At 56.4% G+C, this 18,198-nt stretch overlaps 1 protein-coding gene across 1 annotated transcript; it reads left to right on the forward strand.

Moving 5' to 3' along the window:
- The first annotated feature begins 126 nt into the window (after positions 1 to 126).
- LGALS3BP (lectin, galactoside-binding, soluble, 3 binding protein) lies at positions 127 to 11,176 on the forward strand. The gene is made up of 7 exons (XM_006886341.1): positions 127 to 241; positions 4,557 to 4,675; positions 4,775 to 4,844; positions 5,391 to 5,582; positions 7,751 to 7,882; positions 8,143 to 8,401; positions 10,096 to 11,176. Exons 1-7 carry the CDS (start codon positions 127 to 129, stop codon positions 11,174 to 11,176), a joined length of 1,968 nt encoding a protein of 655 aa, XP_006886403.1.
- The last annotated feature ends 7,022 nt before the right edge of the window (positions 11,177 to 18,198 follow it).

The following is an 18,198-nucleotide window of genomic DNA, read 5'->3' on the forward strand; positions in this document are numbered from 1 at the left end:
CGGAAAGACCGGACCCTGGGGACTCAATGCTTGAAAGTAGAGGATGAACGGGAGAGGGGCCCTTCACGAAGGCGGATCCACCTGACTGCAACAGTGGGCTGCAGTGTCACAGCAAATGAGCGCCTGATGCCCCAGCGGGCAGCCTTCACGTACACAGAGCTGGTGAGAACCGGCCTGGTGGCACCTGAGAGACAGCAGGACGCACCGCCTCACAGCAAAGACAACACCATCGTGCGCTCAAGCTCCCAACACCGGCCCTAATAGTTCTCCATGAGAGGGACAGGGCCGGCAGACACAGGCAGACATGCCGGAGCCAGCAGGGCTGCACACACGGTACAGGCCAGACTGTGGTGGACGTCCAGGGCGGTCAAGGCCGCTTTGCCTCATAGCAACCCTGCGGGCCACAGCACAGAGATGTCTGTACCACAGGGCGTAACCCTGCAGGCCACAGACCTATCACCGTATACAGCAGGGCGTAACCCAGCAGACAGGACAAAAGCCTGCTGAACCCTGCACTGACCTCATTCTCACGCCACTGCCGCAGCCCCCGTCGATCTACCTCACTGAAGGTCCTCTTTTTTTCACTGAGGATAGTACATTTTTTATAAGACTCTATCTAAAGCTACAGGCACCTGAACGGAGAAGCCTGCTGGTGCAGAGCTGAGCAGTCTGCTTCCACTGAGAGCTTGGGCCGTGGCCGCCCTGTGGGGCAGTTCCACGCAGGCCGGCGGGGCCAGCGCGAGTTGGTTTGATACAGTCGGTGAGGTGCTGATGAGCTCAGACAACTCTATGTCGGAGCAAAGGACAGTGACTCCACCTCACGACACCCACAAGACCGCAGACTAGAAGCTGACCCTACAAAGCTCAGAGAAGACAGACTTTGTGACCTCAGGTCAGGGAACGATTTCTTAAGCTACGACCCATGAAGACATCCCCGACCCACGAAGACATCCCCGTTCAAATCCTCTGCTCCTCAAAAGACACTTGGGGAGTGGACTTGGGGAGGGATTATATAACAAATAATTTTACTTTTACTTTTCAAAGAGAAGAGCAAACTGAGGGGGAGTTTGGACAGGGAGAAAAGTACAATGAATGAGTGGAAATCCCAAGTCTCTAAACTTTCATTAAAATTATTTTTTTAAAAAATGCAACAACAACAACAAAAAGAGACTTGGGACGATGAGCAGGAGGCTGGTGGCCTCATAAGGGGGTCAGCGGGGTTTTATTAAGGTTAGTCACTGAGGCCAAGCCCCGGCTGGTGGCGACCCCTCAGGGCGAGGGCCTTTAGTGTTCTGACGAACAGGTGGCATGATGCCAGAGTGCTGACGGCAAGGCCACTGTCCCAGGGGTCACATAGTGGACAGTGAGCTAGCGGCCAACCATGTCTGGTCTCCGAGGAGGCTTTCTGTTTCTGGAATCTGCTAGGAGACTTGTGCAGGCCTCTGGAGGCACACTGCTGACCCGAAGCTGGCACCTCTCAGAGCGGCCTGGAGGGAGGACGGTGGGCAGTCTCCGCCCGTGTGATTGACATCCTGGAGACCCTGGTCGACGGTCAGCTGTAAGCCTGTCTGGTTCCGACTGAGACGCAATGAGAAAGAGTAGGGACTTGTCCCCAGAAAATGCAAAGGGCGCGTACGACTCAGGAGCAAGATGAACAAGTATAAAAATATGTGCAGGATTCAAAGACACTTCACCAACGGAGACAGTCTGCCTGCGAGACCAGGGCTCCTCACGAGTTGAGCCCAGTCCGCAGAGCTCTCACACACACAATCACTGAGGAAACTTGCTAAAATGCGGACCTCGTTCCTGTCCTTCTGGGGTGGCCGTGCACATTTTCAGCAGGAGTTCAAACCTGAACATACTCAACTCTGCATCAGCTGGAGTGCAGCTGGGAACAGAGCTCCCCAGAAGCCTCGCTGGAGCCGGGACGGGGAGCAGCCCCAGGGGCCTGCACTGCCGCCAACCCCAGAGCATCACAAGTCACGTGATACCTAGGAATTGAAACTAGACTTGTTTTCTGAAGCATTTCCTGTACGGCCTGCCCACACTCACATCGGAAGGGTCTCAGACCTGAGGACAGACGCGAAGCGGGGCTCGTGAGGTACAAAGGTTCCAGTTTCCAGGACGGCCACACGCACCACCTGGCGGGTAAGTACCTGCCCCTTCAAGGTTGCTAATCAGTTCACCCAGTCCATACTCCTGCGGAAAATTTCCAGCCACAGACATACTGAATCAGCAGCTCCATTTGGACAGGACTCTGTATCGGGAGTGGAGATGCAAACGCTGGGCAGAGCTTGAACGAAAACAAGCCTTTTCAAACTTGTGGGTCTCACCTTGCTCCGTCCGCTCTGCACGGTGGGGCCAGGCGCTCCGTGCACAGACCTGAGCCCAGGATAACAGACTTCTCCCAGGAGCTCCTCAGGGTCTATGTGTGCAGGAGGGTGGGCTGTCCGCTGCACCAGGCAGGAGGCCCAGCTCGGCCGGCCGTCCACACAGCCAGCCAGAAGTGCGCTTCTGCCCTTCACCATGGGAGCCTCAGCAGGTGGCGGCTGCCTTCCTGCCAAGCACCTGTGTGGATCCCACCACCTGTCCAGGTGGGCACACCATAGGGCCCAGGCTCTCCTGGAAGTGGGAGAGTTCAGGTGCTCCTGCTGGGAACAAGATAAAAAATATGTGCAAGATCTGAATAGACACTTCACCAAAGAAGACTAATGGGTGACGAGTAAGCCTTTGGATAGACAGTCAACACACCAGTCGCTACAGACACGGGGAGACCCTAGGACGTGCCCACTGAATTAAACCCACTGACGTCGGGTGGCTCCACACAGGCTCCGGGGCAGGGTGTATTGCTGTGGCCCTCCCACGCCTTCTCCCTTTACCCCCAGGCTTGGACCTTGTCACCGTGCTCAGCGGGGCCCCCAGTGGCTAATCCTGGGCTGCAGGAGCAGTGTTGGAGGACTCCATTGACTAGTCCTGAGCCACCCTGTTCACACACAGCTGTATGGAGGGGACGCAGGGAGGGTGTAGAGACACGCGTAACAGGTCACTGAAGCTGAAGGCTGACAGCTGGTGGAACAAGAGTGGAGAAGAATGCAGAGGCCACAATCAGGGCCCCACCAGCTGGTCCCACCAGCTGTGTCCTGGCCACCCAACTTCCCCAAGCCTCAGTGTGGGTTTCCTGAGATGAGACTCGGGCAGCAGGGCTGTGTCAGTGCAAGCCACTCTCTGTTCCTCCACCCTGTGCCCCCCCAGGGGTTCCCATTTCAGCCCCCCACCCCTATCTACACCAGGCCCCACTGCCCAGGCAAGCTGAGACACTCTCAGGTGACCAGTAAACACCAGGAAGGCATGAGCTGGTGGTGTGATGGGTAGAGGTGTTACCCTGCTGACCCTGAAGGCCAGCAGTGCGAGCCCAGCTGGACAACACCAGGCCGCCTGTCTCACAGAGACTCCCAGTGGAGACTCACTGTGAGTCAGAGTCGACTGGACAGAATTAGGAAAATGCTCAGAAGGTGGGAAGGGGAAGGACACATAGAAGCAGGAAGCACAGGAAGGGAGAGGGGAGAGTGCTGCTCCGGTGTGGGGACTGCAGACTATGGACGAACTGTTGTTGTGTTGTTGTTGTTATGTGCCATCGAGTCATTTGCGACTCATAGCGACCCTGTGTACAACAGCCCTAAACCCTGCTCTAGCCTGTGCCAATCGCACTGTCTCTGACACATCCATCCCGATTACCCCAGTCACTGAATCAATCCACCTCATAGAGGGCCTTCCCCTCCTGCGCTGTCCCTTCACCCTCCCAAGCATGATGTCCTTCTCCAAGGACCTGTCCCTCCTTACAACATGTCCAAAGTATGTCAGATGAAGCCTCAGAATCCTTGCCTCCAAGGAGCAGCCTGATTTAACCCTCTTTAGGATAAATCTGTTTGTTTTCTTGGCAGTCCATGGTACATTCAATACTCTTCTCCAGCACCACAGCTCAAAGGCGTCAATTCTTCTATCCTCCCTAGTCATTGTCCAACTCTCTGAAGCATAACAAGTGATTGCAAAGACCATAGCCTGTATCAGGCGCACCTTAGTCTCCAGAGAGACACCGTTGCTCTTGAGTACTTTAGAGAAGTCCCTAACAGCAGACTTTCCCATCGCAATACGTTTCTAGTGAGTGGAAAATTAAGTGGTCCTGCTAACATGCACCCAAAACACCTTAAGAGTTTAAACAGAAGGAAAGGTACAGCCACAGCCATGGTCCCGCTTCTCTGGCACCTCCATTCAGCATCTCAGCTGATACCCTCCGCTGCCTGCCTGTCTCTTGCCTGGACCTCAGGGTACCTGCCCCACCGGGTCCCCTCCCACCCACCCCACACATGGCAGCAGAGGCAATCTTCAGACAAAGCCCTCCCCACGAATAAGGCCCACCAGCCCCTCCTCATCTGGGCTGCAGACCCACACCCCCTCCTCCAGCCTCCTCACCCAGCACCACCTGGCAGCCACGTGCAGCCCTGAGGTGTGAGATCCCTGCTGTGCAGACCCCTCAGCCTGGCCCTTCTCCTGAGCAGACATTACACCCCTCGGAGCCAGCCCCCTGGATGGGCGGAGGGCGCTGCGGGGGTTTGCCACACTCAGCCACGCAGCGGGTCACAGACCCAGCTCCACCCAGCCTGCCACGGCCCTGGAGGTGGGGTCTGCAGTGAGCTCTGCCCAGTGACCCCGGCAGATGGGGCCTGCAAGGCGGTCCCTGCTCTGACAACCCTCACCTCGGCACCCCCTTCGGCAGGATCAAGCCTCAGGCAGCATGGCCCTGTCCCTGCTCCTCTGGACGTGTCTGCTGGTCGCAGAGAGCCACGGTGAGAAAGTGCAGGGGAGAGAGCCGCACCTCCTCGCTCAGCGGCCACACCCCCACCCTCCAGAAATGCCCCCCACGTCCTTGGCCCCTGCTCTCCCTCATACTAGAGGCTCGGTTATCCCCAGAGATGAAGGCTGATGGGTTCTGGGGAGTCTGGGTCTCCACTAGTTCTCAGCATCCCTTCAGTGTCCTTCCCTGGACCCCAGGAAGAAGAGCCTCTCTGTGCGGCAGTCCCCAGGCTGTACACCCCACCCTGTCAAACCACCACGAATAGTGTCCTCCCTTCTCCCCTCCACACCCCGAGTGCTGGCCTACAAGGTTCTCTATCGGCGTGGGGAGACCCCAGAGACAGGCTGCTTTCCCAGGCTGAAATCTCCCCTCCGTGCATAACAGACAGGGCTTCCACATGGAGAATACAGTCAGGCTTCTGCCCCAGATGGACAGAGCTTCCCACCCCCAGAAGGCATGTGCCCTGAGTGGTGGGCAGCGGCGGCTCCCCTGAGGCAGCCCAGCTGATCTCCGAGTCCCTCGCCCTTCGAGCCTGCAGGACTGGAGGACGGCGACATGAGGCTGGTGGACGGGGACGCACCCAACAAGGGCCGAGTGGAGATCTTCTACAGAGGCCAGTGGGGGACCGTGTGTGACAACGGCTGGGACCTGGTGGATGCCAGCGTGGTGTGCCGTGCCCTGGGCTTCCAGAATGCCACCCAAGCTCTGGACAATGCTGCCTTTGGGCCAGGTAGGTTCTCCAGAGCCAAACCTGCAGGTCCCCCAGGAGAACACAGGGCAGGTGAATGTCCTCAGCAGGCCCCACCCACCAGAGACAGGTTTTGAAGAGCCCAGCTGATGCCAAGGGCTTCAGCACTTCAGTCCTGGATTCTCCCTGGACACCCGGGGGATTTACCTCCTTGAAGCCATTCCCTGAGGGAACAGCCCTTCCCCACGGACATGTGTGGAGGGTTCCACACCACTTATGTGTCGTCCTGGGAAACCAGAAATGGTCACCGGCAACAGGGACGGGGAACAGTGGCATCAGTTATGGTACATTCAGTAGAGGTGGTGTCTGAAGGGACCCGATGGTACAAAGGGTTAAGCTCTCAGCTGATAAACACAAAGTTGTTGGTTCAGACCTCCCCAGGGTGCGGAGGGGAAAGGCCTGGAAACCTGCTTCCTTAGGAAGGGAGGTGGTAGTGCCGTCACGTCAGCTCCTGTGCACAGACTAGGAAACCCCACGAGCTGTTCCCGCTCCACACGGGGGTCCCTATGCCTTGAAAATGGTACGGTATCGCTCCCCAATAACGGTGACAACGGTCAGATGTCCACTGTGCAGTCATTAGACTTTATACAGGTGGAGGCCAAGTTCGGGCCGAATGTTAGGATAATAATCAGAACCCTATTGGCTGTGACTGTACCTGGTAGAAGGTTCGTGTGAGCGTACGTGAATCTTCAGAGCAGCATTAGCCTCAAGAGTCGAAAGGTACAAACACCCCAACACCTGTCAGCGGCCCAACGGCGCGGTACTGGGTGGTACCGAGAGCCCCAATGGCACCATGTCGCTGTGTGTATGTGCAGAGAAAGATTCTTTATTATTATTCATTTTAATGAAAGTTTACAGAGACTTAGGGTTTCCAGTCATTCTTTGTTGCACTTTTCTCCCTGCCCTGCTCCCCCCAATACACTCTTCTCCTTGAAAAGTAAAAGAAAGTCTTTCATTGTCATACAATCCCTCCCCTCAAGTCCACTCCACTGTGCAGCCTTCCTTCTGGACTCCTGTCGTGACAATCATAACTAATCACACATCCCTTTTAAACAGTTCTCTCCCTCATCTGTTTCAATGCAGTACAGATCATTCCTCCCCTCCTCCTCTGCCTTCCCTCAACCCTGATGTCAGTCAGTTTTACAACAGTGGCCCTATGCAATATTTGTCCTTTTGTGACTGAGATATTTCACTCGGCATAATGTCCTCCAGGGGTACCCATTTTGTATAATATTGTATGAGTTCCTTCTTTTTCAACACTGCATAGTATTCCATTGTGTGAATATACCACAGCTTCTCTATCCATTTGTTGATGGGCACTTGGGTTGTTTCCAGCTCTTTGCTATTGCAAACAAAGCCACAATAAACATGGGTGTGCATATAACAGAGATGTATTCTATTGCATGCAACAGCATGGGGCCTTAAAAACCCTCTGAGATAAGTCAGCACAAAAGCTGACAGACAGGAAGTGGAGCTGCGGTTACAGGAGCTGGGGGTAGGTGGAGGGGGCCATTCTTGCTGAGGAGGCTAGGTGAGCTTCCGTTTCGATAGGTTTTGAGAATAGATGGTGGTGATGGGTGGCTGCCGTTCATACCACTGACAGGGCCACTTAAAAATGGCTGTTGTTCATTGTTAAGCATGGTTCGAGTCTGTGCTACATACATCTTACCAAGGAGCACTGGTGGCACTGTGGTTTAAACAGAGGGATGTGAATCAAAAGACGGAGGGCCGTTTGAGGCCACCAGCCACGCGCTGTGGGAGAAGGGTGGTGGGGGAGTCCACAGCCGTAAAGGTTGGCACTCACTGGGCGTCTGAGGGCCTTGGCGGTAGAGTGTGGCTTTGGTTCCTGTGTTCTGGTTATAGTTCTCCAAAGACACCTTTTTATTTTCATTCTTTACATTTTTTAAAAATTGAGATTTGAGTGGCTGTTTATGAAGCAAATGGGTTTTCCATTTCGCCATTCGTAGGTTTATAACTTCAGCTACGACGAGGTCCTTTATAGAAGCACCTGCAAAGGGGTGTGGTGGAGGCGGGTGTGGAGCCCTGAGCGGTTGTAACGGACCTTGGACCTTCGGGCCGCAGGGCTGGGGTCCCCTCTCTGCAGGGAGCATGAGGCCCCCAGCCCCCTGCGGCCCTCTCTGTGTCCACAGGGTCAGGCCCCGTCATGCTGAGCGAGGTGAGGTGTGCAGGCACTGAATTGTCGCTGGCCGACTGCAAGTCCCCGGGCTGGATGCAAAGTGCCTGTCAACACAGGGACGACGCGGGCGTGGTCTGCGCCAATGGTGAGTACCCGGCCAGCCGGAGGTGCCAGGCCTGCGCCCCCAGCCCTTCTGAGCGACCCGGGAGCCCTGGCATTCACCCTGGCCGCTAAGCTGTCTGCCCGGAGGTGGGGGTGAGGCGAGGCCTGGCAGCGATCTGGGTTTTGTGTGCGCGTTCGTCCTGGCACCTCAGGACCGGCTCTAGGAAAGCGGAAGTAACCTCCAAGCACACAGACCCGCGGGCAGAGGAAACGGCCATGAGCCCGTGTCCCCTCCCCACACAGAAACCATAAGTGAACCTGTGCACACCCTGGACCTCTCCGGAGAGCTGGAGCAGGCACTCCATGGGATCTTCGACAGCCAGCAGGGCTGTGACCTGTCCATCCGGGTGCAGGCCGGCGGGGAGGAGGCCCTCAGCATGTGCGCACACACGCTCATCCTGTCCACCAACCCCGAGGCCCAGGCTCTGCTGCGGGGGCCAGGCGGTACTGTCACCATGGAGGTGGAGGCCGAGTGCGTGCCTGTGGTCACCGACTTCATCGGGTGAGTCGTTCTGGAGACTTCACTGCAGACAGTGCCCGCAGCTCCTCAGTCCTCCACTTCAGAGTACGGCCGCAGGGGGGCCCCGGCCACAGCAGTGCCCATCCACACACATCACGTGTACACACTCGTGACGCCCCACACATATGAGACACCACACGCTCTCAGCAACACGCATCACACCACACAGATGTGACATCACGTGGACACACACACGACATGCAGGTATGTGACATGACAGCACACAGCTCCCATCTGTGACATCATGGGTACATGGACACACACGCCCGTGATGCAGATCTGACCACAATACACACACATCACTTCACATATATGCATGCATACCTGACACAGGTGCACACCTCACTGACGCACACACCTCACATCACCTGTGTATACACACAGGACTCACGCCACACACCCCACACACGGACACACTCATATCACATACACGCATCACACCACACACATGCACAGCACACACACATCACGTCACACACGTCACACCATGGACACATTGCATCTCGGCGTCTGTTACATTTTAAAAGTCACACTGACAATTAAGACCAGATTAAGGCGGCTTTGTCTTGGCCTAGCACAAGCCTTGGATGGTGTCCCTGCTCCTTGTGGGCATGGTCAGGACATTTGAGGGTGACCAGCAGGTGCCCAGGTGGGGTCATTGTCATCCACAAAAACCCAGTGTTTCTTTGGAGGGCGTGAGTGTCTGTAACAAATGACCACCAGCCACGCAGTGGGCCCTCTCCCCGTCTGCGTCCCAGATGTCAGCACCGAGTGTGGACAGCACCGAGTGTGGACAGCACTGAGTGTGGACAGCACCGAGTGTGGACAGGGTTAGGGTTAGGCTCCTGGGAAGACTGTCCTTGCCCTTCCGCCCCTGGTGGCCTTGGGATCTGTGACACAACTTGTCTCGCAGACTCATCACTCAGTCCCCACCAGTCATCATCCCACAGTCATCTCCCTTCATCTCTTCTCTCTCCTCTTCCTGAAAGAATGCCAGTTCATGGTCAGCAGGGCCCACCTGCCCCAGGTGACCACATGCCAACAGGTGACACCTGCAAAGACCCTGTATCCAAACCAGACGACGGACACAGGGACCTGGAGTGAGGGCTCTTGTGGGGAGGCACCGTTCACCCCATAACAAGTCCTGTCCCTAGGACACGCACACTGATTCCCACACGCTCACGCGCACACATGGGCATGCAGGCGCACGCATGCACACTCACACGCCTGCATCCCACACAACCACGCGGCACTCACGCATTTCCTCAAGGCACTGCACACACCTCAGGTACATGCACACATGCAGACGCCCACGTACACTCAGATGTACACACGTGAGCCTCCGCAACACACACTCGCGTGCACCCCCCCCCGTAGGCACAGTCACAAACACATACTTTCTCTAATACTCTCTCTCTCTCTCTCTCTCTCTCAGAAACCCTTGTTCACAACATTCACATGCAAACACACACAGAGACACCCCCCCAAAGGTGAAGCTGAGGGCATGTGGAGCCTGAACCCTGAACACCTTGGGAAGTGGCATCGTCTTCCCCCTCCCCCTGCCCCGGCACTAGTCCTCATGCAGGTGGACGTGTCCTCCTGGACGTGTCTCTATGGATGTGGACGTGTCCCCCGCACATGTCTGGTCGCATCAGGACCCCTGCCCCTCCCCACAGGTACCTGTACTCCCGCAGACTGGACGTGACCTCATCTACAGTGAAATGCTTCCACCAGCTCGCCTCCACCTACGAGGCCCCATGGCTGCGGGACTACTGCGCCCGCCTCTTCACCACCCTCCTCCCCCAGGACCCCTCCTTCCGGACGCCCCTGCAGCTCCACGCCTACGCGCTGACCACCCACGACGCCCTGCTGGAGTCGCTCTGCGTGCGGTTCCTGGCCTGGAACTTCGAGGCGCTGACGCAGACCGACGCCTGGGCCACCGTGCCCCTGCCCCTGCTGCGCACGCTACTCTCCAGCAGTGAACTGGCCGTGTCCAGCGAGCTGGCCCTGCTGAAGGCCATCGACGCCTGGAGCCAGGGGGCCAGTGCCTCGCACGCGGAGCTGGGGGCGCTGCTGGAGGAGGTCCGCTTCCCCATGATCCCGCCCTCGGAGCTCTTCCAGCTGCAGTTCAACGTGTCTCTGCTGCAGGCGCACGAGGCCTTGCTCCACAGGCAGATGCTGCAGGCCCTGGAGTTCCACACGGTGCCCTGCGGGCTGCTGGCCCAGCACCGGGCCCTGAACCTCACCCAGCCCGCCTTCCAGCCCCGGCGGCTTTACACGTCCCCCACCTGGAGCGGCTCCCTCAGGAACAACCTCTCCGGTTCCCGGCGGTCCAATTACCCTTATGAGTACAACACAAGATCCTACTACTCTCAGTCTTTCAAGACCCCCCAGCACCCCAGCTTCCTCTTCCAGTCCACACGCCTCTCCTGGTCATTGTTCCTCCTGCCCACCGTCCAGAGCTGCTGGAACTATGGCTTCTCCTGCAGCGCCTCCGACGTGCCCGCCCTGGGCCTGACCAGGTCCGGCTACCCTGACTCAGCCATCCGCTACGAGAACAAAGCCCTCATGCTCTGCAGCAGTGGCCTGGCGGTCGCCGTCACTGACTTCGAGGGCCAGAAGGCCCCACTGCCCAGGGCCCTGAGCGTCAATGGCTCCAGGGACGCACCCCTCTTCCCCTGTCCACAGGGTTCCTTCAGCAGCTTCCGCGCTGTCATCCGGCCCGTCTACCTGACCAACTCCTCCAGCGTCCAGTAGCAGGCGGCTGGCAAGGAGGCCAGGCCCTGCCCAGAGACGGCCAGCTGCTGCCACCTCCACAGTTGGCCGCCAGGTGTCTCCCCTTATCAGTCTCCAGCACAGGGAACCGGCTTGAATGCGAGCTCTCTGCAGGGGCTACCAGCTGTCTCCCCCTCCCGCCATCCAGCCAGCTTCAGGCCCAGAAGCAGCAAAACCTTTGCACTGAGCTTGTTCCGGGCTCTCCCGCCTGCCACCGTCCACTGTCTGATCATTAAAGTCACCCGTGGGGCTTTGCCCTTTGCACAGAAAGCCTCAGTGCTGTAATCACTGCTGCGTTCCGGCGTGGGGCTGCAGGGCTCTGGGGTGCCAGTGGGAGACAGACTGGCTCACACGTGGGGCTCGGGTCTCCTAACAGGTCAGGAATTGTGCTCCTGACCCCGAAACAGCACCCTCCTGAGGTTCCCACCCACGAGCTGCTCTGAGGAGGACAGGCCACCTTCTTCTGTGAGATGTACAGATTCTCCAAAACACTGGAGCGTTGGAGGGTCAGCCACGAGCGGGCCCCGACTCCTTGGCAACGACACCCCAAACAGGAAGGAACACAGATACGTGAAGATGTATTCAACTTCATAATAAGCAAACCAAGCTCACCGTCGTCCAGCTGATACTGAATCACAGCAATCAGATCTAATTATCCACAGAGCAGCTGGGGGCGTCAAGGCCCAGCTTTTTGGTTGACAGCCTACTGATTCTGCACTAATAGTAACAGTGTCTGATGCACCTGTCAGACGTGCCCCTTTTGCTGTCTCTGACCACTGTATGTGGCTTGAGCTTTTAATACGCTAGACTTTTTGGAGGGAGCTCTGGTGTCCTAGTGGTAAGAAGCTGCACTGCAATCCCAGAGGAATGCAGTTCGGATCCCCCAGCTGCTCCATGGGAAAAAGATGGGCCAGAGGGTTAGCTCCGGGTCGGTTCCAACTCTACAGAACACAACAACATACAGCAGGCTTTCTGGAGCTCTGGTGGCTTAGTGGTAAGGAATTGCACAGCCAACTCAAAGGTACGGAGTTCCAAACCACCATTGCTCTGTGCAAGAAGGATGGACAATCTCCTCCCATTCGATTTCTTGCCTCTTAAAACCTGCTGGAGGACCAGCTATGAGTTGGTTTCAACTGGGCAGTACACAGCACCAGCAGGTTTCATGGGCCGTGGGCTTCCTGCTTCAGTTACCTCGACTCGAGCCATTTGCCATGGAGTCAGAAGCCACTCAGAGCCAACACTCCAGCAGGTGGTTTGAGCTGGTGCATTGCATGTGACGTCATTGCCCTTCTTTCCCCAGCTGAGCCACTGGGGGGGTCTGAGCCGCAGAGAGGCACCACCTTTGAGTTTACGGTTCAATTCCCTTCACTCTCCACCACCAAATTGGCCTCCAGACATCTAGAACTGCTGGGACACAACTCCCAGCAAATGCTTCAACACACAAAAATCTGTCCTTCTAAAGTCAGACGCCATCCTATTCTATTATCCTAAATATATCCTTCTAAAGTCTCTTGTTAGACCCCATCCGTCAAGTTGAGTATGACTCGCCGCGACTCTGTGAACAACAGCCCTGAGCCCTGTCCTGTGTCACTTTCATCTCTGACATGCTGCTTTCTTTTTTTATCTCTGACATGCTTGAACCCTGGCTGCGGTCACTGCGTCATCAGTCCATCTGGTTGAGGGTCTTCCTCCCTTTCACCGACCCTCCACCTTTCCAAGCATGATGTCCCTCTCCAAGGAACAGCCTCTCCCTGCAACGTGCCCATAGTGTGTGAGACAAAGCTTTGTCATCTCTTTCTCCAAGGAGCACTCTGGCTGCATCTTCTCTAAGACGTGTCTGTTCTTTTGTCAGTTTCTAGGATATTTGTCACTCTCTTCCAACACTGCAGTTCAAAGGCATCAATTCTTCTGTCATCTTTATTTATTGTCCAGCTCTCAGATGCATAACAAGTGATTCAAAAGACCACGATCTGACTTCCAACTGCTGACACTGTTGTTCATTAGTTTGGAGAGGTCCCTGATTGCTGGCTTTCCCAGTGCAATACATCTCCTGCTCTCCTGACTACTAATACCATGGGTGTTGATTGTGGATCCAAATAAGACGAAATTATCGACAGTTAAAATCTTTTCTCCATCTATGACCTTAGGAGACTACAGGTCCTGATTCAGGATACCAGCTGTCGGGAAGGGCCCTGTGTGTGGACTGTGGAGGACAGTCCTTCAGCACCTGTAGGCCAATGACCTTTGGGGACCCCAGGCGTCCTGGCTGTGCTAGGAGTCATGGTGCTTCTTCTTCTCAAAGGAGCCCAGTCCAAAAAAGACACACCCTACTCTCATGGCATGGAGGTCTCCCCACTCAGCTGCTTTTCCTCCCCTTTAAACTCCGGGGAGATAAAACAGAGGTTACACCCCAGGGAGAGTCCACAAGGGCCTGGCTGGGGTCAGGGAGTGCTGCGTTCCACCCGCAGTCCTCTCACAACTATTTGTTTATCAGGAGATCATCGCATAGCTTCCACATGATATCACTGCAAAACAGGAACCTCACACTCCTTGCTGTTGGGTCAGGACTCGTAGTGGACTCCCCGGTTGTTTTTGGAGGTAGCCCACCTTTCTCTTGAGCCGCTGGTGGGTTCAAACTAGCAGAGAGGTACAGCCTCCGGGTTAACTCTGTCACCAAAGCCCCTTGTCTTAACTACAAACAGTTATCAGGGGGTCGGGCACGATGCCATCGATGACCATCCTAACTGAGGGTTATGCATCAGCGGCCATTGGGGCCCCAGGAACTGCCTGCACTCAAAGCACCAGGCGATCGAGTCCTGGCTCAGAGACGCCGATGGTCAGCTGGTTGAAGGCACGCCGCAGCCGGGAGGGCAGGACATTTGGTTGTTTCTGCAATAAAGGAATGTTCGTGTAAGTCATGATCAGGAACTCCATCTGCGGCCTTGGACACAACAGCTGCTTCCACACTGTGACTGGCCCCCATCGGGCGTGCAGATGACCAGGGGGAGGCCTGTGGACCCCTGTCCGCCTGTGCAGCTCATTACTTGTTCATATGTAGCAATTTGCTAACCCACCTATGATATCCCAGAATTATTCACAATAGCAAACGATAACCCCGGTGCCCATCGGGGGGTGAACGGATAACCAACCTGATACCTGAGCACAGTGGGATCCAGGAGACACACCTAATCTGATGACCCTGGATGACATTATGCTAAGAGGAAAAAGTCACTCTATGGTCAAATGTCACGAGACCACTACGGTGGAACGTGCCTCACTAGGTGGACGATACCGGTGCTAAATGACGAGTCAGGGCTTCAAATCCACCAGTTGCTCTGCGGAAGGCTGGCGGGCAGGCTCTCGCGTGGGAGTCAAGGCACATTTGCTCCACACGCAGCATCATTTCATTTCTGGAATGCTGCAAATGTGGATGTTGATTGTGGACTCAAGAAAAACGAAACCCAGTCTGCTCTCCACCGTGATGGGCTCCTGGTCCGGTTGCAGGGTTTGGGTTTTTTTGTTGTTTTTTGTTGTGTGTACCATCAAATCAGATCTGACTGGTACAGGAGGAGATTGTTCCTCCTTCTCCAGCAGAGCATCTGGTGGATTCGAACCGCTTGCCTCTGGGATTGCAGTGCAGCTTCTTGCCACTAGGCCACCGGAGCTCGATGGGGTTTGTTTTCTTTATGCTGAGATGTGATTTACTCTGAAGGCTGAGTTCTGTCCCCAGAGACTCAGCCCCCATGGACTGCAGCCCTCTGATCTACGTGGGGTCACTGTAAGTCTAGGGTGACAGGACCTGGCCAGCAAGGACACCTGCCTCTGGGAGGTGGACAATTCAGGTGACCCTTCAACAACGAAGACATTTGTGATCCCTAGGGCAGCAACATCTGTGTAAGTGCAGCCCCGTCTGCTCTAGGCTGAGGCCACAGTCTCGTGGGGACCTCCTGTAACCCCTGGAAATAGCTAGGCTTCTGCGTGGCTTCTGTGCCCCTCACCCACGGGGCCCGGGGAAGGTGCCGCCCTGGTCCTTGGGAGGAGCTGGACAGATGTGGCTGCAATGGACCTCCAGGAATGCGGGGCAAAGCCTTTGCCTGGAGCCAGGCACTCAGAAGTTGCAAAACTGGAAAAGGAATGCAGCATCCTCCCCCGGTCCGTCCCCACGTCACTGCCTGGCCCTGGACTGGCTTCTGTCTACACATCCAGGAGTGTCAGATGTGCGGCCACGCAGCCAGTTCAGGGGCATGTGAGGGCCTGTCAGACAGAGCTTGGGGACAGGGTAAGGGGCTTGTGAAGGTGCCCAGCAGGTTAGCCAAGTGGTTGGGTGGGGCGTGTCATTGTGGTTGTGAGCTGTGGTAACGTCAGCCGCAGCTCACCGTGACCCACATACAGCTGAGACAATGCCCATCAGCCCACGGCTGATGAAAAACCACAGGGTTTTCTTGGACTGACTTTCAGAAGCTGATTGCCAGGCCTTTCTTCCTAGTCTTAGACTGGAAACTCTGCTGAAACCTGCTTGTCTCCTAGCAACAGGCAAGTCTCCACTGACGGGCGGGCAGTGGCTGTGCATGAGGGGCGTTTACAGGAATCAAAACTGGGTCTTCTGCACAGGAGGAGGTGGGAGCGGCCGTCAGGACACAGGGGAGGCAGCAAGAGGCACTATGTGGGGGCTGGCGAGCTGGAGCCTAGAGCCCAGAGGGACACAGACCCGGAGCTGGGCTGTGATGGAGAGGGGTAGGCATCTGGAGACCGTGGGGGGAGATTAAGGGTGCTGGCAAGGGGGCAGGAGGTTGTGGTTTGGGCTAATCCAGTTAAGCAGCCCAGCTTTACGAGCAGCTACGTGCTTGGCGGGAAAGTTCTTGCCAGAAGGCAGGAGCGTGGTGGTGTGAGCGCAGGAATCGTGGCAAGCTTTTGGAGTCGACTGCTTTTCCGGGCATGTGTTTGATGTGCAGGTGGTATAGCGCTGGTCTGGGCGTTGCTGTACAGAGGTAACTCGTGCTGTGATGCTGAAGACGGTGGCAGTGATGTGAAAGACGTGGTAACGGGTACCCACGTTGGACAGTGCTGGCTGGAGCTTCCCGACTAAAACAAACCTGGAAGCAGGAGCGGCATCCACTTCCAAAATGGCTTGCCTCCGGAAACTCTATGTGCGAACAGTGCTCAGGCCGTTTGTTCATAGGGTCACTATGAGTCGTCTACGACTCGACGGCATCAAACAACAACAACGTGCTTGGCTGCTGACGGAAAGGTCGGTGGTTTGATCCTACTAGCACTGGAAGGAGAGAGACGTGGCAGTGTCCTGGCTTGTGGGGGCTCCTCCATCCCCACCGGGGGACAGTGGGTTCCAGATCCACGGGCTCCCTGCACCTCCAGCCTTACCTGTCAGGGGTGGGGTGCTGTTCATACGGCATTGTACCATTTTTCTCTGGAGTCAGCTCATGTGAGATCTGGTCCCTAGCGTCTACTGTGTTTGCAGTAATTCTGCATTTGGGGAGCCTGAGACCAGCATCCACTGCCTGAGGTCCCCAGCCCTCAGCTGGCCGCTCCCCACCAAGTCACAGTAATGCTTTAGGATGGAGTCAGACCTTCCTGTGGGGAGCTCTGGGGCCGAGTCACTAGGGAGCTGAGCTCCTAACCTGAAGGCCTCTCCTTGTTGCCGGTTCAAATCTACCCATGGCTCCAAGGGAGACAGGTGGCGCCCGGCCTCGCAGGAGGCGTAATTACGGTCAGGAACCCAGTGAGGCTCAGCTAAGAGCCAGTTCAAAGCTTGTGTTTAAGGGTTTCCAAGTGTCGGGGGACAGGTGGCCTCACTTTCCCCCAGAGTTGCAGCTGGTGGGGGTCCTTTCGTTTGGGAGCCTAGCACTTCAATCACTGCACCACCAAGGGTCCTCTTAAAGACACGTGACCAAAACCTGTTACTGTGCAGTCTGTCCCAACTCAGAGCGACCCCGTCAGGCCTCATCTATCCCTCGAGGATCAGCGGGTGGATTCAAACCAGCAACCCTTTGGATCGCAGTGCACTCCACGACACACTCCACGCAGGGCCCCTCCTGAAGCATGGCTGTCAGGGGCCGTCCAGCGGGTCATGACGCACGGTCACCACCAACTAGAGGTTAAGACCCCCGCTTCTGTGCAGTCCATCTCATGAGGGCCTTCCTCTCTTCCGCGGACCCTCCACTAGGGGTGAGGGCCTTCTCCAGAGCCTGCCCCCTGCCCAGTTCCACAACCAAAGTACATGAGTTATTCTCACCACCCTGGTCCACACGCGGCCCTGGGCTGCCCCGCTGCGCCCGTGGGGACTGGCTCGAGCTGGAGCCCTTAGGCGTGGTCTTGGTGGGCTGGATAGAGGGGATTTGAATGAACCATCTTAACAAGACTGAAGAGAAGGGGCCAGGGGAGCTGGAGACGGGCTGGACTTCAGTCAGGGATACTGTTAGCCCAGTCACAGCTGGCCGAGGAGAGGGGTCACTGCCCCCCTGTAAACCCAAGGTGAGGACCTTCATGGAGATCACTGGGGTGCAGGCTGGGACTGGGGGGGACTGAGCCCAAGTAGAGCAGAGGAGGCCCCTCCAGCACCAAGGCACCCTCCACGAAAGGGGTATCCCCCGCCCTAGGAACAGTCTTTCTCATGAAAGGGAAGGTCCCTTACCCTGCCCTTCCAGCTCCCTCCGTCTCTCAGGTCTCCGTCTTTAATCCTGAGGGACTTGGCCAGAGCACAGGGTCCTTTCCTTACCTACAAGGAGCCCCCAGACAACACCCTGTGGCCACCAGCCCCCGAAAGAAGCCCTAGGCCACAGGGAAGTATCTATCGACTTCTCCAGACCATGCACAGAGGCCTCAACTTCCAGAAGCTTCTCAGATTTCCACGTGGAGTCAGGAGCCAGCCCTGGGATCCTAGTGCACTCTTAGTGAGCCTAGGACTCCTCTCAGGAGGGATCGTCAGAGCTCCCTCGGGACTTCACGGCCACACCATGCACTCCAGGGGTCCCCACAGTATAGGAGTA

Source organism: Elephantulus edwardii, unplaced genomic scaffold, assembly GCF_000299155.1.
Source record: "Elephantulus edwardii isolate Elephantulus edwardi_28Jun2011 unplaced genomic scaffold, EleEdw1.0 scaffold00048, whole genome shotgun sequence".
In the NCBI taxonomy this organism is placed as follows: Eukaryota; Metazoa; Chordata; class Mammalia; order Macroscelidea; family Macroscelididae; genus Elephantulus; species Elephantulus edwardii.

Coding starts and splice junctions, on each gene's coding strand:
- LGALS3BP (XM_006886341.1), top strand. CDS start 127: ATGCCCCAGCGGGCAGCCTTCACGTACACAGAGCTGGTGAGAACCGGC. Junction 4,676..4,774: donor AGCCTGCCACGGCCCTGGAG/GTGGGGTCTGCA, acceptor CCCCTTCGGCAG/GATCAAGCCTCAGGCAGCAT. Junction 5,583..7,750: donor CAATGCTGCCTTTGGGCCAG/GTAGGTTCTCCA, acceptor CTGTGTCCACAG/GGTCAGGCCCCGTCATGCTG.